Source organism: Meles meles, chromosome 6, assembly GCF_922984935.1.
Source record: "Meles meles chromosome 6, mMelMel3.1 paternal haplotype, whole genome shotgun sequence".
Lineage (NCBI taxonomy): Eukaryota > Metazoa > Chordata > Mammalia > Carnivora > Mustelidae > Meles > Meles meles.
The window spans coordinates 110,108,238-110,122,320 of record NC_060071.1 but is presented as its reverse complement, the minus strand read 5'-3'; the positions used below and the strand labels follow the sequence as shown (position 1 = coordinate 110,122,320).

The 14,083-nt window shown below is 46.5% G+C and overlaps 1 protein-coding gene across 2 annotated transcripts; it reads right to left on the bottom strand.

Moving 5' to 3' along the window:
* Nucleotides 1-2,370: 2,370 nt before the first annotated feature.
* On the bottom strand, nucleotides 2,371-12,464 carry DACT1 (dishevelled binding antagonist of beta catenin 1). Of its 2 annotated transcripts, none has more exons than XM_046007047.1 (4): nucleotides 11,814-12,464; nucleotides 9,339-9,471; nucleotides 8,442-8,597; nucleotides 2,371-5,093 (listed from the first exon to the last, which is right to left on the bottom strand). In XM_046007047.1, the coding sequence occupies exons 1-4, from the start codon at nucleotides 12,156-12,158 to the stop codon at nucleotides 3,208-3,210; spliced, it is 2,520 nt and encodes an 839-aa protein (XP_045863003.1). In that variant the 5' UTR covers nucleotides 12,159-12,464; the 3' UTR covers nucleotides 2,371-3,207. The 2 variants fall into 2 exon arrangements, with proteins under 2 accessions (XP_045863003.1, XP_045863004.1); XM_046007048.1 differs by having other exon boundaries at nucleotides 2,371-4,982.
* Nucleotides 12,465-14,083: the final 1,619 nt, after the last annotated feature.

Below are 14,083 nucleotides of genomic sequence, written 5' to 3'. Positions count from 1 at the left end.
GTCATTTGCAACAATGTAGATAAAGCTAGAGCATATTATGCTAATAAGTCATCAGAGAAAGACAAATATCCTATGATCTCACTCAAATGTGGAATTTAAGAAAGTGGGTGAACAAAAGGAGAGGGAAATAAACCATAACAGACTCTTAATATAAGAGAACAAACTGAGGGGTGATGGAGGGAGGCAGATGGGGTATGGCCAGGTGGGTGACAGGTATTAAAGGGGACACTTGTGATGAGCACTGGATGATGTATGTAAGTGACAAATCACTGAATTCTACTCCAGAAACCAATATTGCTCCGTATGTTAACTAAAATTTAAATTTAAAAAAAGGAAAAGGGGAAAAAATAAGGAAAGCCTTTTTTTGTAGAATGTAGAAGGAAAGATATTTAGAAAACCACCACTGTGAACCCCCAAGGCAGTAACTGGTTCATGCAAGGATCCGCAGTGTAAGCTAAAGCCATTAAGCACAATGTTGTGAAGAACAGCCACACAATGTTGAAGAATCACCCACAAATAATAACCATTTGCAGAGAAAAAAAAGCTTTATAATGGAGAAATCTCTGCTCACCCCCTTAACCAAGGAATCACTCTTCAATTCAGTAATAGTAGGGCAATCTGGTAATATGTTTCTTAATGTGAAGCAATAAAAACACAAAAGATCACTAGTGAAATCTTCTTGCCAAGAATGTTTAACCTGAATCTAACCAAGCCTTACACGGTTTACAGGAAATAGAAGGACTAGGTATTAAAAGACAGCATAAGGAAACAACCAAATCCAGAATGTAAGCTCTTCTATAACTATGAATTTAAAAACCCACTATCACTTTTTTTTTTTTTTAAGATTTTATTTTACTTACTTGACAGATAGAGATCACAAGTAGACAGAGAGGCAGGCAGAGAGAGAGAGAGGAGGAAGCAGGCTCCCCGCCGAGCAGAGAGCCCGATGCGGGGCTCGATCCCAGGACCCCAGGATCATGACCTGAGCGAAAGGCAGAGGCTTTAACCACCTGAGCCACCCAGGCGCCCCCCACTATCACTTTTAAGAAATGGGAGGAGACTATTCTAAACTAAAAAGACAAAATATCTACAACCAAACACCACATACTGACTGAAACCTGGCAAGTTAAAGGGAGGAAACTGCTGTTAAAAAGTCTGAAACAAGGGGCACCTGGGTGGCTCAGTTGGTTAAGCTAATGCCTTAGGCTCAGGTCATGACTCCGCAATCCCGGGATTGAGTCCCACATTAGGCTCCCTGCTTGGCAGGGAGTCTGCTTCTCCCTCTGACCTCTCTCCTCTCGTGCTCGCTCTCTCTCCCAAATAAATAAATAAATAAATAAATTTTTAAAATTAAATAAAAGAAGTCTGAAACAAATAAAAGAAGTCTGAAATAAAAGAAGTCTGAAAATCTGAATAGAGATTAAATATTTGATGATATTCAGATTTATTGCCAGTTTTCCTTAGGTGTGATCATGACATTTTAGTTCTATACACAAGAATTTCCTTGTTCTTAGGAAATACAGGCTTAAGTTTTTAGACAGGAATTACCATGCTGCCTGAAATTTACTTTAAAGGAGTAGAGCAGTGTGGTGGAGAGGGAAGATTGCCAAAATCTGTCTTTAAGCTTCAAAACCAGGAATATGGTTTAATCTAATATATACGAAAAGAGAGTTAAAGCAAGTGTTAGTAATTGTTAGCAATTGTTGAATCTGGGTGTTAGCTATACAGGTAGGTGTTTGCTCTCATTTCAACTTTTCCGTGTCAGAAATTTTTTTTATACTGAAAAGTTGGGGGAATAAGAAGACTCTTCTCAGAAATATTCTCCTTGGATGACACCTACCAAATTTACCTTAAATTTTAAAGAATTACCTTAACTATTCTAAAGAAGTGGTTTGTTTTTCATTTGTTCACTCACCATCCAATCGAAGCCTACACCTAAAACCTGCTTCAATTATTGCAAATATTCTAATGCCTAGAATAGAAATTCCAAAACAATCAGCACAAGATTTTTACGTGTAACTGGTTTTATACCCAAACAACAAACTTAACAGCAGTAAAACAAATTGTTTATTACAGCATAAAATGTGTTATATTAAATTTACACAATGATATATAAAAACACATACTGTTTATATCATACAGTAATTTAACATCCATAGAAATATCAAAACAAATACTACTCATGCACAAAACATGCATATATTGGTATAAAAAACAATTTTACACAATACTGTTTACCAAAACAATTTTTTTTTTCCTTAAAAAAAGCCCTTCCAGACGGGGTCAGTGGTCCAATCTGGACTGGATTGCACTAACATGTTCAGGCCAATGCTTAGGTGGCACAGTGCTCAGTGAGCAATTCTGGGCTTGGAGTCACACCCAAGGGTTATTTCATCAGGGCTGAATTTCTCAGTACCCCAGGACCCAAATTCTACCCGAAGACAAGTCCTTCCAGGAAGAAATGGTTGGATCAGCTGCAAATCAGGGAGGAGGAAAAAGGCATCAAAATGTTGGCTAATCGGCCCTTAAAGGGTTACTGTAACCAGGGCCTGGGCACCAAATGCGGCAAAAGTTTTAGTGAATCCTTTCAAGGTTATTAGCAGCCTCCCTATCCAGGTCACCAGCTCTGGATCTAGAGGTTGGTCTTCAAGTTCTGAGTCCAGTAAACCAAACAGTTCTGAGAAGAAAATAGAATGGGGACCCACCTATGAAAGGGAGACTATATTGAAAATTACAGAAAACAATGACTGTCCATCGTACCCACTTCACACAACTGTATGTGATGCCTCTCAACAGGAAAACCCTGATGGAGACACTGCCCGAGAGAACCAAAAAGCAAACGTATGTCCACATTCCATCAACCTGACCTTCAGATCAAAAGGTCCCATCCCAGTAAGACTGGACCATCGAAACCTGTGCCTTCACAGATGCTCGGAGAATTTCCGATAAAAATCACCTGATACCACAAAATTCATTCACTATCACCACCATTAAAAACCCAGTATTTACTCCTAGCCAACAAAAAGACATTCTTTACCTTCCATTAAAGGCACTAGTGTCCCTACAGGATGAAGACGAGACAACTGACCTCAGGGTAACCGCAACGAAAGGAAAGCATTCCGTGAAACTGTCACACACAAAAATAAGACGCCACCTTTTCCTCTAGAAAACTAGAAAATACCCCGCTCTTCCCGCCAGCGGCGTTCCTTAGACAGTCGTCATGAGTTTCAGAGAGCCAGACCGAAAGCGGAGGATTTTCTTCTTGAGGTTATGCGAAGCCTTAATTTTGACAAAGGTCTTCGTGGGGTTGCTGTGGAGGTCTGGGGCTGTGACCGCCTGGATGGGGAGGGTCTGGACGAACTGGGACCAGATGAGGCCCCCGCTTTCCTCGGAGTCACTGGAGCTCGTGCTGTCGCCCGCAAACTCACCCTCGCTCACGCTGGACTCGCTGTCCCCGAAGCAGTTGGTGGTGTAGTTGCTGCGCTCATCCTCGCTGGTGTCCAGCACTGTGGAGTGGAAGAGCGACTCGCACTCGGCTGAGTACTCCGAGTCGCTGGCCACGTAGGCGTAAGGGCTGGCGTAGGGCAGCGGCACAGCGGCGGGATACAGCCCCAAGTGCTCGCGCCGTCCGCGTCGCGACCGCCGCAGGGCCTCTTCCAGGGATACCTCCGCGGCCGAGCGCCAGCGCCGCGAGTCGGTTCGCTTGTGCTTGGGCTTGGCCACCAGTGCCTCCCGGCCGTGGCCGTGCGCCCTGCCCCCGGCCCTGTGGCCCACGCCGGGCGCCCGGCTGGGGAGACCCGCCTCGGTCTGGCCGCCCCCGCCCTTCCTCCCGCGGGACGAGGCCTTCCTGAGTTTCCTGTTGGTGTCCGCGTCGTCGGGGAACCGGGACTTCTTGCCCGCCACGCGGCTCTTCTCCCTCACCGGGGGCAGCGTGCTGTCGGCGCCCCGGTGCTTCGGGGCCGATCCCCGCGGGACGGCCGCGGTCCGGGCGCCGCGGTGGGGCCTGCCGCCCGCGGCCTGCGGGCCCGGGCCCAATGGCGCCTTCGCCGGGGGCCCTTCCTCCAGGCTCTGGGAAGAGGAGCCCTCGCTCTTGAAATCCAGCGGCGGCCGCTCTTCCACCGCGAAAGCCGCAGGCAGCGGCGCCGCGGGCACAGGAGGGGGTGCTGCCGGAGGGGCGGCCGACGGGCCGCTCTTCTGGGACAGCTTTTTCAGAGGCTGGACGGCTTTGCCCTCCGGCGGCGGCGCGGGGACCCTCCCGGGGCTCTCCTTGGCAGGAGCGGCTAAGACCTGAATGCTGTCTTTGGGGGACTCCCCTGGGACAGCGGTGGGGCACCGGGCGTGTTCCTGGGAAGCGGGCTTGCCATTTTTGGGCAGATGCTTGGCTGGAAGTTCAGTGGCAGCGCCTGACAAGCAGCCCTCTGGCGGGGACAGCCTCTTGCTTTCCACTTGTTCTGCCTTGGATTCCTTTGACCACTGCTTCAGTGGGGAGAACGTCCCGTGGTCCAAAGAAGGGACTCCGCCCGAGGGCAGAAGCACCTGTTTAGAATTCTTAAGGTTCCCGCTGTTGCCCTGTGAGACGCCCCCAGTCACTCGGACACAGACGCTCCCATTCCTCAGAAGCCCCTTTGTGGGGTCAGCATTCACACTGGTTCTTGGTTTGTTGGTCCTTACGGGGTGTGTTTTTTTCTGGACCAGGCTCAGAATGTAGCCATCCATTTTCTTACTGGACGAAGGATGGGGAGCAGACCACAAACTGCTTGGAGATGGCAAGGAAGCGTCTGTCTTGACGGCGTCCAGCTCAGATCCCACACAAAGGTCACTGGCATGGTTACCAAGCCTCTCCTCTTCCCTCAGAGGGTTGCCCGTCAGACAAAGGAGAAACATTGGGCTCTGCACCGCCACGGCATGAAGTGGGCTGGGGTAGCGATACACATCGTTCCCGTTTTTAGACACCAGATCACACTGGTACTTGGGATTCACATCTGCAATGATACCAAGGAAATTAAATTGTGATGTGGAGTGGATATGGCAAACTGGCCCTGAGGCCTGGTCTTCACAGTGGCCTTCTTTGTATTCCAACCATCCTATGAGATCTGAAAAACATTTAAAGGTACACTCTGAAGAAATTAATTGGACAGTGCCAGCTTGACTCAGGCTAATTTCTAGGAAAACAAATTCACAGAGAATGCTAAAGAATCAATTATTCCTACAATGTACTGTACTCTTTTACATACAGTCCATACTACTGGATGAGGGGAGAAATATTTAACAAAGAAATTCGTAACAGGAAATGATATATCCTCTGAAGGAAAAGTATTCAGCCATTAAAAATACTTTCAAATTGGGGTGCCTGGGTGGCTCAGTGGGTTGAGCCTTTGCCTTCCGCTCAGGTCATGATCTCGGGGTCCTGGGATCAAAACCCTCATTGGGCTCCCTGCTCAGCAGGGAGCCTGCTTCCCCCCCTCTCTGCCTGCCTCTCTGCCTATTTGTGATCTCTGTCAAATAAAATCTTAAAAAAAAAACCTTTCAAACTATTGAATAATATGGGGAAAATGCTTTAAAGTTTAGTGAAAATCATGATATAATACGAGACTATGATTATAATTTTATTGACTGTATATATATGCCAAGAGAAAAGTCTTAGATGAAGCACACTAGGATGCCAATAGTAGCACTGCAGTGTAGAAAGCAAGTGAGATTTTCTTCATTTCCTATTTTCTACATTTTCCATAAATCTGCACTGCATTTACAACTAGAAAAAAAATTTTTTTGAATCATTCTTTCTCTGGGCTACTCTACCCTCTGTATTCTATACCTGGTTTCCTTTTGAAATACTGCAGATAAACTGTTCTTTCTGAGAGCTTTCTCCTCATTTTCTATCTTTTTAGACCTACTTAATGACATGTGTTTGGTATAATTGTCAATTGGAAGTTCAAAGAAACTGATCAAATTTCAATGAAGATTAACCAAATGTAAATAATAATCACCTTATATTTTCAATAGTGACACTAAAAACTAAAGCAATATTTTTTAAATAGGAAGGAATTCTTGATAAGTTTTTAAAAGATTGAGTTGTAGTATTAATGAATAAATTTTCCACATCTCAAAAATGTAGAGGTCAAGATACAATAAAATCAATTTCTTGCTTAATTAAATGATTTTGATGTCTTACCCTTGGTGACTATTATAAATATGAAATCCCTTTAATGAACTTTAGCTAAGGAAAATCAAAGTTTTTGTCACTATTTAACATATCCTGTATTATACTTATTCACTCAAATATTGAAAAACTACTATGTGCCAGAGTCTATGTAAATTGCTTAATTTAAGGGAAAGCTCCAAGACCTTCAATAGTAATTAGCAGCCCTGGGGAAAAATATATTCTGGACACAGAAAAGATAGGATTCATTTGTGAAGAAAAGATTATTATAAAGTAAAAGTGCTGTGTCCTTACCCCCCACCCCACGCACACACCTCTACTCCTAACAAACAGATAACTACAAGAAAGGGAAACATTTTTAGCTAATATCGTTGCCCATCCCTCCTCCTCCACTACTCTATCTTCGCCCTACATTTAAACATTGCCCTATGTTTACCTACACTTTACTATTCTGTCCCTATTCCCGACTGAGTTAAGGAGCGAAACAGACATCTCAGTCCCCAAGGCCCAGTACAACTGTCTCAATTATGTGAAGATGTGGCATTTGGGAGATCAGGGGTTTGTCCTCAAGGAAAACCTTTACCAAAGCACCTTTAATGGGTTTCAAAGTTTCCCTCTGAAACCAGAGCTGCAGAGTGAAGGGGAGCAATTACCAATGAACTTGAGGCCTAGACACTCTAGATAACACAGATTTGTGCTTCCCCAAGTGATTGCTGCTGACAGCACACAGTAAAACACAAAAAACCAGCCAGTTAGCAGCCTCAGTTGTTTGGCATGATGTTTTCATTGCTTGGATCTCAAAAATTCAGCCTTCTGCCCAGGTGGAGGACACAGACAAACCGAGAGTACAGTGCCTTGTGCTGGCATCCACAGCTCCTCTCCATGTTTTCTCTGCTCTTCTGAGGAACCACAGTAAAGCAGAACTATGCAAGGAGTCCCAAGTTTCAGCAACAACTCTGCCATTCAGCAAATGAGGAGCCTCTGACGAGCTGTTTCATAAAACCAAATTCCTCCTCTGTTCAATGAGAAGGTCGAACACAATAATTTCTGAATTCCCTTGATGTCGTGGAAAAAAACTTGGACCTGGCAGTTAGTCCTGAGCATGGTCCTGCCTCTGCTAGCCACTACCTATATAACCTTAAACAATTAACCTAACCTCACTGGACCTCCTTTTTCTGGGACATAAGATGGAGCTAACGATACCTGCACACCCTGCAGAACTATTGGGAGGATTCAAAGGAGATAAATGTATCCAAAGCATCTAGTACAGTGTGGGACATACAGCGGAAATGCAGAAACTCTTCCAATACCAACAACTGCACGACTCTCTCTCGAGGTCACTGCGAGGATAGCCCAAAATGGGGAACAGTGGCACATGGCCCAGGGGAATCTCATCCCGCCACCTGCTAGAAGAAAAGATGGCTGCCGTGGTACAAGACATTCTGGAGAACATGGAGGGGGCACTGCTCCCTGAAGTGCCAATCAGTCTGACAGATAAATTTAACTTAGTGTAAGTCTGAGCTTTCAATGATTAAAAGAACTAAAAAAACAGATCCAAAGTGGTTTTCAAGAGAAAATGTAAACAAGTTAAGCTAACAGCAAAGGCTCGCAAACAGAGCCCAAGAGACCTGTAATATTGGGACAGAATTTCTAAGGATAAGCTATCTTGCCACCATCAGCTAACTAGTACCCAAGGAGGACCTGAAGAGTGGTCATCATGGTTCTAAATCAACTATGTCATGAAATGTAGCACACTGATGAAATGCTCTGACTCTGTTTTTCTATCAATAGAAGGGGTTGAAGCTAGATCATCTTTAAGGGCCTTTCACCCCTTCCAATTAAAAATGTCTATCAAGGGGCACCTGGGTAGCTCAGTGAGTTAAGCCTCTGCCTTCAGCTCAGGTCATGATCTCAGGGTCTTGGGACTGATCCCTGCATCAGGCTTTCTGCTCAGCAAGGAGTCTGCTTCCCCCTCTCTCTCTGCCTGCCTCTCTGCCTACTTATGATCTCTCTCTCTCTGTCAAATTAATAAATAAAACCTTTAAAAAAAAGATCTATCGGGGGTGCCTGGGTGGCTCAGTGGTTTAAGCCGCTGCCTTCGGCTCGGGTCATGATCTCAGGGTCCTGGGATCGAGTCCCACATCGGACTCGCTGCTCGGCGGGGAGCCTGCTTCCTCTCACTCTCTCTGTCTGCCTCTCTGCCTACTTGTGATCTCTCTCTGTCAAATAAATAAATAAAATCTTCAAAAAAAAAATGTCTATCGATTCTAAAAAGTCTTACCTGCAGATTTGGGGCAACCATCTGAGATAGTCAAGGTTGCCTCCAAGGGGCTGCAAAAGCAGGTGCTGGAATGACAACTGGATAAACACTCACTGAAGACCGAGTTAGAGGAATTGGAAAGGGATCCTGAAGCCCCATCACTCAGCTCATAAAACCCTACAAATAAAAACACCATTTGGAATTAAGATCACGTCAAGCAATAGTACACATTTGTGCTTAAAAGGAAAAGGGTTAATCAACTAGGAAAGGTAGGAGAGGGAGAAGGTGGTAGTGGGGGGCAATTTTGGTTCACTGGATTTAGCGTTGTGCCTGTATGATTTTATTTCAGGCAATTCTTAGGAAAAAGCAAAGAGCCCCTATCTATGGATACATTTCAAAGTTACTCTCACCCTCAAAATGACCTTCCTCCTTGACCCCACCTTTAAAGATGTGCAAGGAAAGAGACTTAGATCTCTCACAGCCTCAATTTACCGTGAAAGTTTCAGGAAGAATAATTTGAAGAAAAAAACAAATCTAGTTAAGAAGCCAAATGGCTTAAAAGAAGAAAAAAAAACTTTTGAAGTGGTCTCAGGAAGTTGAAGTGTGACTAATTTTCTAGCCCAGTTCTGACTTTCTCAAGTTTCAAAGGAGGACTGCTCTTCCAGAAATTTGAATAGAAGCTTTTATTTTTAAACTCAGGGGACTCCAGTCAGATCAATCTCATTATTAAAAATTTTGTCATCTGGTTTTATTTCCCTCTCATACAACTGAATGGCAGACTGCTTTTTTTTTTTTTTTTTTTAATCTCTCTGCCCTAGAAACAAACTCCATTGCCATTTGCAGGTCTGGGAAGGCTAAACCCAGGGGGCTGAAGTAGAACTTGAGTGCAGAATTCCATCCTTGCGCTCACACACTCACCTGAGCTGGGCCGACTGTCTGTCTCCAGGTGCTCTTCAGATGTCTTTTCTACATCTAGTCTCAGGTCACTTATCTGCTTGTCAAGTTCTTGCAACTGATTCAACAAACCAGCATCTCTTCTCCTCAGACAATTCTGATTCGGAAGAAACACAGAAAGGAAAAATGAACACATTTTTGGTCACAAAGAACCAGAAAGTCTGCTATCAGTACTCAAATTACCATTTAAAGAGTTCACTAGAGGCGCCTGGGTGGTTTGGTACTTAAGCGGCTGCTTTCCGCTCAGGTCATGATCCCAGTGTCCTGGGATAGAGCCCCACATCAGGCTCCTTGCTCAGCGGGAGGCCTGCGTCTCCCTCTCCCACTCCCCTGCTTGTGTTCCCTCTCTCACTGTCTCTCTCTCTGTGTCAAATAAATAAAATCTTTAAAAATAAATAAATAGAGTTCACTAAATCTTCCAAAAGCAAAATTTTACTCGATGACCTGAAATTTAAAACAAACAAGAATATGTCCTATGTTTAGTGTTACTTTCTTGCATTTTGTGGTGCTATAAAGTTTTTTCATAAAAACACAACTTGCTTTTTGTTTCAAAGAATATATACAAATTTGCTTTTTATAGGTAAGGATAAGGAGATTTTTTTAAACCCTCTGCGTACAGCCAATTTTTCACAAAACCATACTTCACAGTAGACTCTAATTTGAAGTCAGGGTGTGAGATATTTCCTACAGTACACTATACTCTTACTTAGGTGAGATTTTCTGGCCAAATGTCCCACAGAGTTTTGTTTTCTATTAGTTGCTTTGTGGGGTTTAATCAGTCTTAGGGCCTTTGAAAGTGAGAAACTAATACTAATAGCCAGTGCCAAGTATAATGTGAGCCGGCAAAATCCAAAACCCTCAAGGGAAGGTCCATCAAGATTTGAACTCAACTTGGGTTTCCAAAGGTGACAGATCTGTAGTGCTAACTCACAGCGCCACCTAGTGCTTCCTACTGCTGGGAAAGCAAGAGAACTAAAAAGGCATCTGGTTCAAATCATGAATGCCAAGTCTACAAATGAAAATAGTACCACAAACACTGACTGGACTGAAATTCTCCTGACATGTAGCCTTACTCCCCTCCAGGGGACAACAGGAATGTGCCACTCACAATCTTGAAACTCGTTAAGAGAAAAAGGTGCTATTGTACAAGACAATGCATAAAATGTCAATGACCAAGACATAGCCGGCAAGAATTGACTCAAATCCACATTACACACGAATCTGGGCTGCTACCAAAACCCAGTAAAATGCCAAAAAAGGTATTGCACAAACCAGGATGCATCTTTAAAAAATAAATGCATAGGAATATTATTCCTCCTGTCTGTCCTTTGACTTAAAAAGCTTGTAGACAAAACCCATATATGCCTGTTTGCTAGAATTCGCTTCTTAAGGCAAAATAAACCAAAGTAAAAGCGCTTTGATGCTGAAAGAGAAAGAGGGAGAGAGGAGAGAGAAAAATTATCTGAAAAGAGATAATACAAGAAACCCCTTGACAAATAACCACGCAACATCACCTACGTTCACTATTGTAGGAGGGACATTATCTAGCATGTTTAGTTTCAGACAGTATCACATGTTCAGAAAAAAAAATTTTTTTCCTCTCTTTTCAAAACATTTTTGAGGTCACCATAACAAAGCTGCCGCCATTATTCTGAGGCGGGGTCAAAAGCTGTTCATCAATACATTAAGCGCCAAAGTTCTTTTTCTTCCCCATTAATGCAGATGGCATAGAATGACTGAGACGCTGACGGAAATCCAGTAAGATTAATGCTGCCTAAGAGCAGGTTCTCTCTTCTCCCACCTCCACTGCCGTTCACATAAAATACGAGAGGACGGGGCACTTTCTCCAGCCAAATTTCTATCATTTGCATGTTTTAGCTGCCTCATACAAAGGGCTTCTATTTGAAATTAAGCAGCAGCCCAGGCTGCTGGCGTGAGGAGAGTCCCGGGAGGGGCAGGGCTCCCTACGTGCGCTTCCGCGTAATCGTAAAATTCAGATTCGGACAGTTAACCTCGCCACAAACCCCCTCCTCGGCTTTTGTCCCCTCTCGGCGGGAGGACACGAAGCTAAGACCTCCAAAAGAAATGGTATTTTAAAGGAGGGTTTGCAAACATTCAGGGAGAGGGCGTTGCATTCGTCTAACTAGAGAGACTGAAGGTTACAACCAGGCGACTCCAAGAATCCCGAAGGCAGCGCGAGAAGGGGAGAGCTGCCACCGCCTCCCGGCAATCCGCGCCGGGTCGCCAGCCCCTCACCTGACACAAAGCGGGCACACGCCAGAAACGCGTGGGCGCGCGCGGTCCACGCGGGAATGGAGGTCCGGGATCCGGGAGAATCCCCCCAAACGGAGGGACCCTCGCGCCCACCCCCAGACCACCTGCCCGAATCTCAGCCCCTGTGCAGGGACAGCCGTGCCCCTACCTCCAGGCACGACCTACCAATTGCTTCCGCAGCAGCAAGATATTCTCCTCCAAGAACTTCTCCTCCAGGCGGCTGCGTTGCGCCGCCTCTCCCGGCAGCTCTGCTGCGCGGGGCGCAGCGACTCCCGAGCCCCCTGCGCCACGCAGGGCGCCCCGAACCAGCAGCTCCTGGCGCTGGCGCAGGTACTCCAGCTCCGCCAGCCCGGCCAGCGTGGCCTCCTGCCGCTCCCGGGTGCGCTGCCGCTCCGTGTCCGCCTCGCCTTTCTCCCGCCAGCGCCCCTCGGGCTCCAGCGCGCGCTGCTCGCCCCGGGCCGGCGCCTGCGGCTCCAGCTCCCTCGCCGTCCCGGCCGTACTCGACTTCATGGCCCCGACCCTCGCAGCGAGCACCCGTCGCCGCAGCCCGGCCGCCCGGGCGGAGGAGCGGGCGCTAGGGCTGCAGCCAAGGACTCATGCCGCCCTGGGACCGGGCACCGCGACGGGGCGACAGCCAGAAGCTCTCGGGACCCGCTCGCGGCCGCGGGCTGCAGCCGTCCGGGCCCGGGCGGCGCCGTCCGCTGTCGCCGCGCGTCCCTCGCCGCGGCCCCGCAGCTGATAACGCCCTGCCCGGCGCTACGTCACGCGCGGCGGCCCGGCAAACCCCCGCCTGGCGCCCGCCTCCCCGCGCCGGCCCCTCCGCTCCGAGGCCCGCTCCCCCAGGCTTCCCCCTCTTCTGTCAGGGGCGCCGCTGGCGCTCGGCGCCGGCCTCCTCCTCTCTCGGCCCTCCCCGCTCCTCCCTGTCTCCTCCCCCCGCTCTTCCCGCGGGCCTCCTCGCCCCCTTTTCGGGTTTACTGCACCCAATTTTTGCCTCGTTCCTTATTGGCTCTTTTGCCTTGCACAAAGCGAGGGGCGAGCGCCTCGAGTCCCAGCATCCTGTTACAGTCGGCCTCGCAGGCAGGGTCGCCAGGGGACGCAGCAGTTGGGCTCCCCCGAGAACTTTCTGAAACTCGACCGAGTTGCTGCACACAATCTTAACCCTTTCCCCCCGCGTCCACTGTTCGCATCCACTCACACGGATTTCGGTTTCTTTCACCTTGCCGAGCAAGGTACTGAGAGTGGATTCAAAGACCATTTCTTTGGATTTGGTTTCCTGGACTCCGCTTTGTGAAGGCAAGCAATACCAAAGCACAGTGCAATGTTGTTCTAAAACTGTCTAACTCTTAGTTTTGTGGCCATTATTTTTACTTTATTTTATTTTATTTTTACGGAAGGCATATGCAATTAAGCAGGAGGACGTTGCTGTAAACCAAGCGGTTGCATCAATTATTTTACAAGCCTGGGGTTTAATGCTGGCGTGCACACCTGTGCGCTTGGGTTTTTGTTTGAGTTTTTTATTGTTGTTATTTGCTATCTTGGGCAAACGCAAGAGCTCTGACTCTGAAACCAGACTGTCTGAAGGTGAATCCTGTTCCAGCCTTGATTAGCTGTGCAAAGAAGTTACTTCATTTCTCTATGCCTCTCTTTCCTCAACAGTAAAATGGAGCTACTGGCTGACTATGCCAATTAGAAGAATTACAGTAATATATGGCATATAATATGGCGGGGCAAGGGTGTGCGTTTACAACATGGCAGGCACATAGATGGTGAGGAGTACAGGAGTTGTAGCTTTTTGTTTTCTTCCAGAGGGACCTATAAACTGTCCCCCGAAGTAGCATTTGTGGAATGGTCACCTCTGCTTGGCACACTGGTCGCAGGGACTTTGGGTGGAAAAGAGGTTTGGAAGCACCACTATTGGTTTGTCTATGGAAAAGCATCATATCTATTTTAAAAATCAAACAGCCTCAGAAATTAAATCCAAGAAGTCACAATCTACTGAAGTTCAGGCAAAGTGTTGTGTGAAGGAATGCATTCTGTATCATTATTTCAGACTCTTACACCTTAGCCCGGCTCCCTTTTCTCTGCTGTGTGGTCTAGGCTTCCCTCCAAGATCAGTTCACTTCCATCCTCTGAACTCCAGATAACTGTATGAATATCTGATTGTTCCCAAATGCTGTTTGTTTGGTTATTTGTCTGTATGTGAACACACATATCTATGCACGTAGGGGTTTACATGTATTTCTTCTCTCCAATTACATTATAAAAGTTCCCTGAAGGCAGAGGTTGGTTTAATACCCTCTTAGTATTACTGCACTCAAAACCGCCTTGCAAGCATTCAACTGATGATCTCTAGAGACTCAAGAAAATGGAGGTTGGTTGTAAATTGTTTTTACATTAACATACTTTCTGGGGTGCCTGGGTGGCTCAGTGGGTTA

Excerpts from the sequence above, each read along its gene's own strand:
- DACT1 (XM_046007047.1), bottom strand. The coding sequence starts at position 12,158 with ATGAAGTCGAGTACGGCCGGGACGGCGAGGGAGCTGGAGCCGCAGGCG. Across the intron at positions 9,472-11,813 it reads TGCTGCTGCGGAAGCAATTG|AATTGTCTGAGGAGAAGAGA; the intron begins GTAGGTCGTGCC and ends CTTCCGAATCAG. Across the intron at positions 8,598-9,338 it reads AGACAGTCGGCCCAGCTCAG|GGTTTTATGAGCTGAGTGAT; the intron begins GTGAGTGTGTGA and ends TTTTATTTGTAG.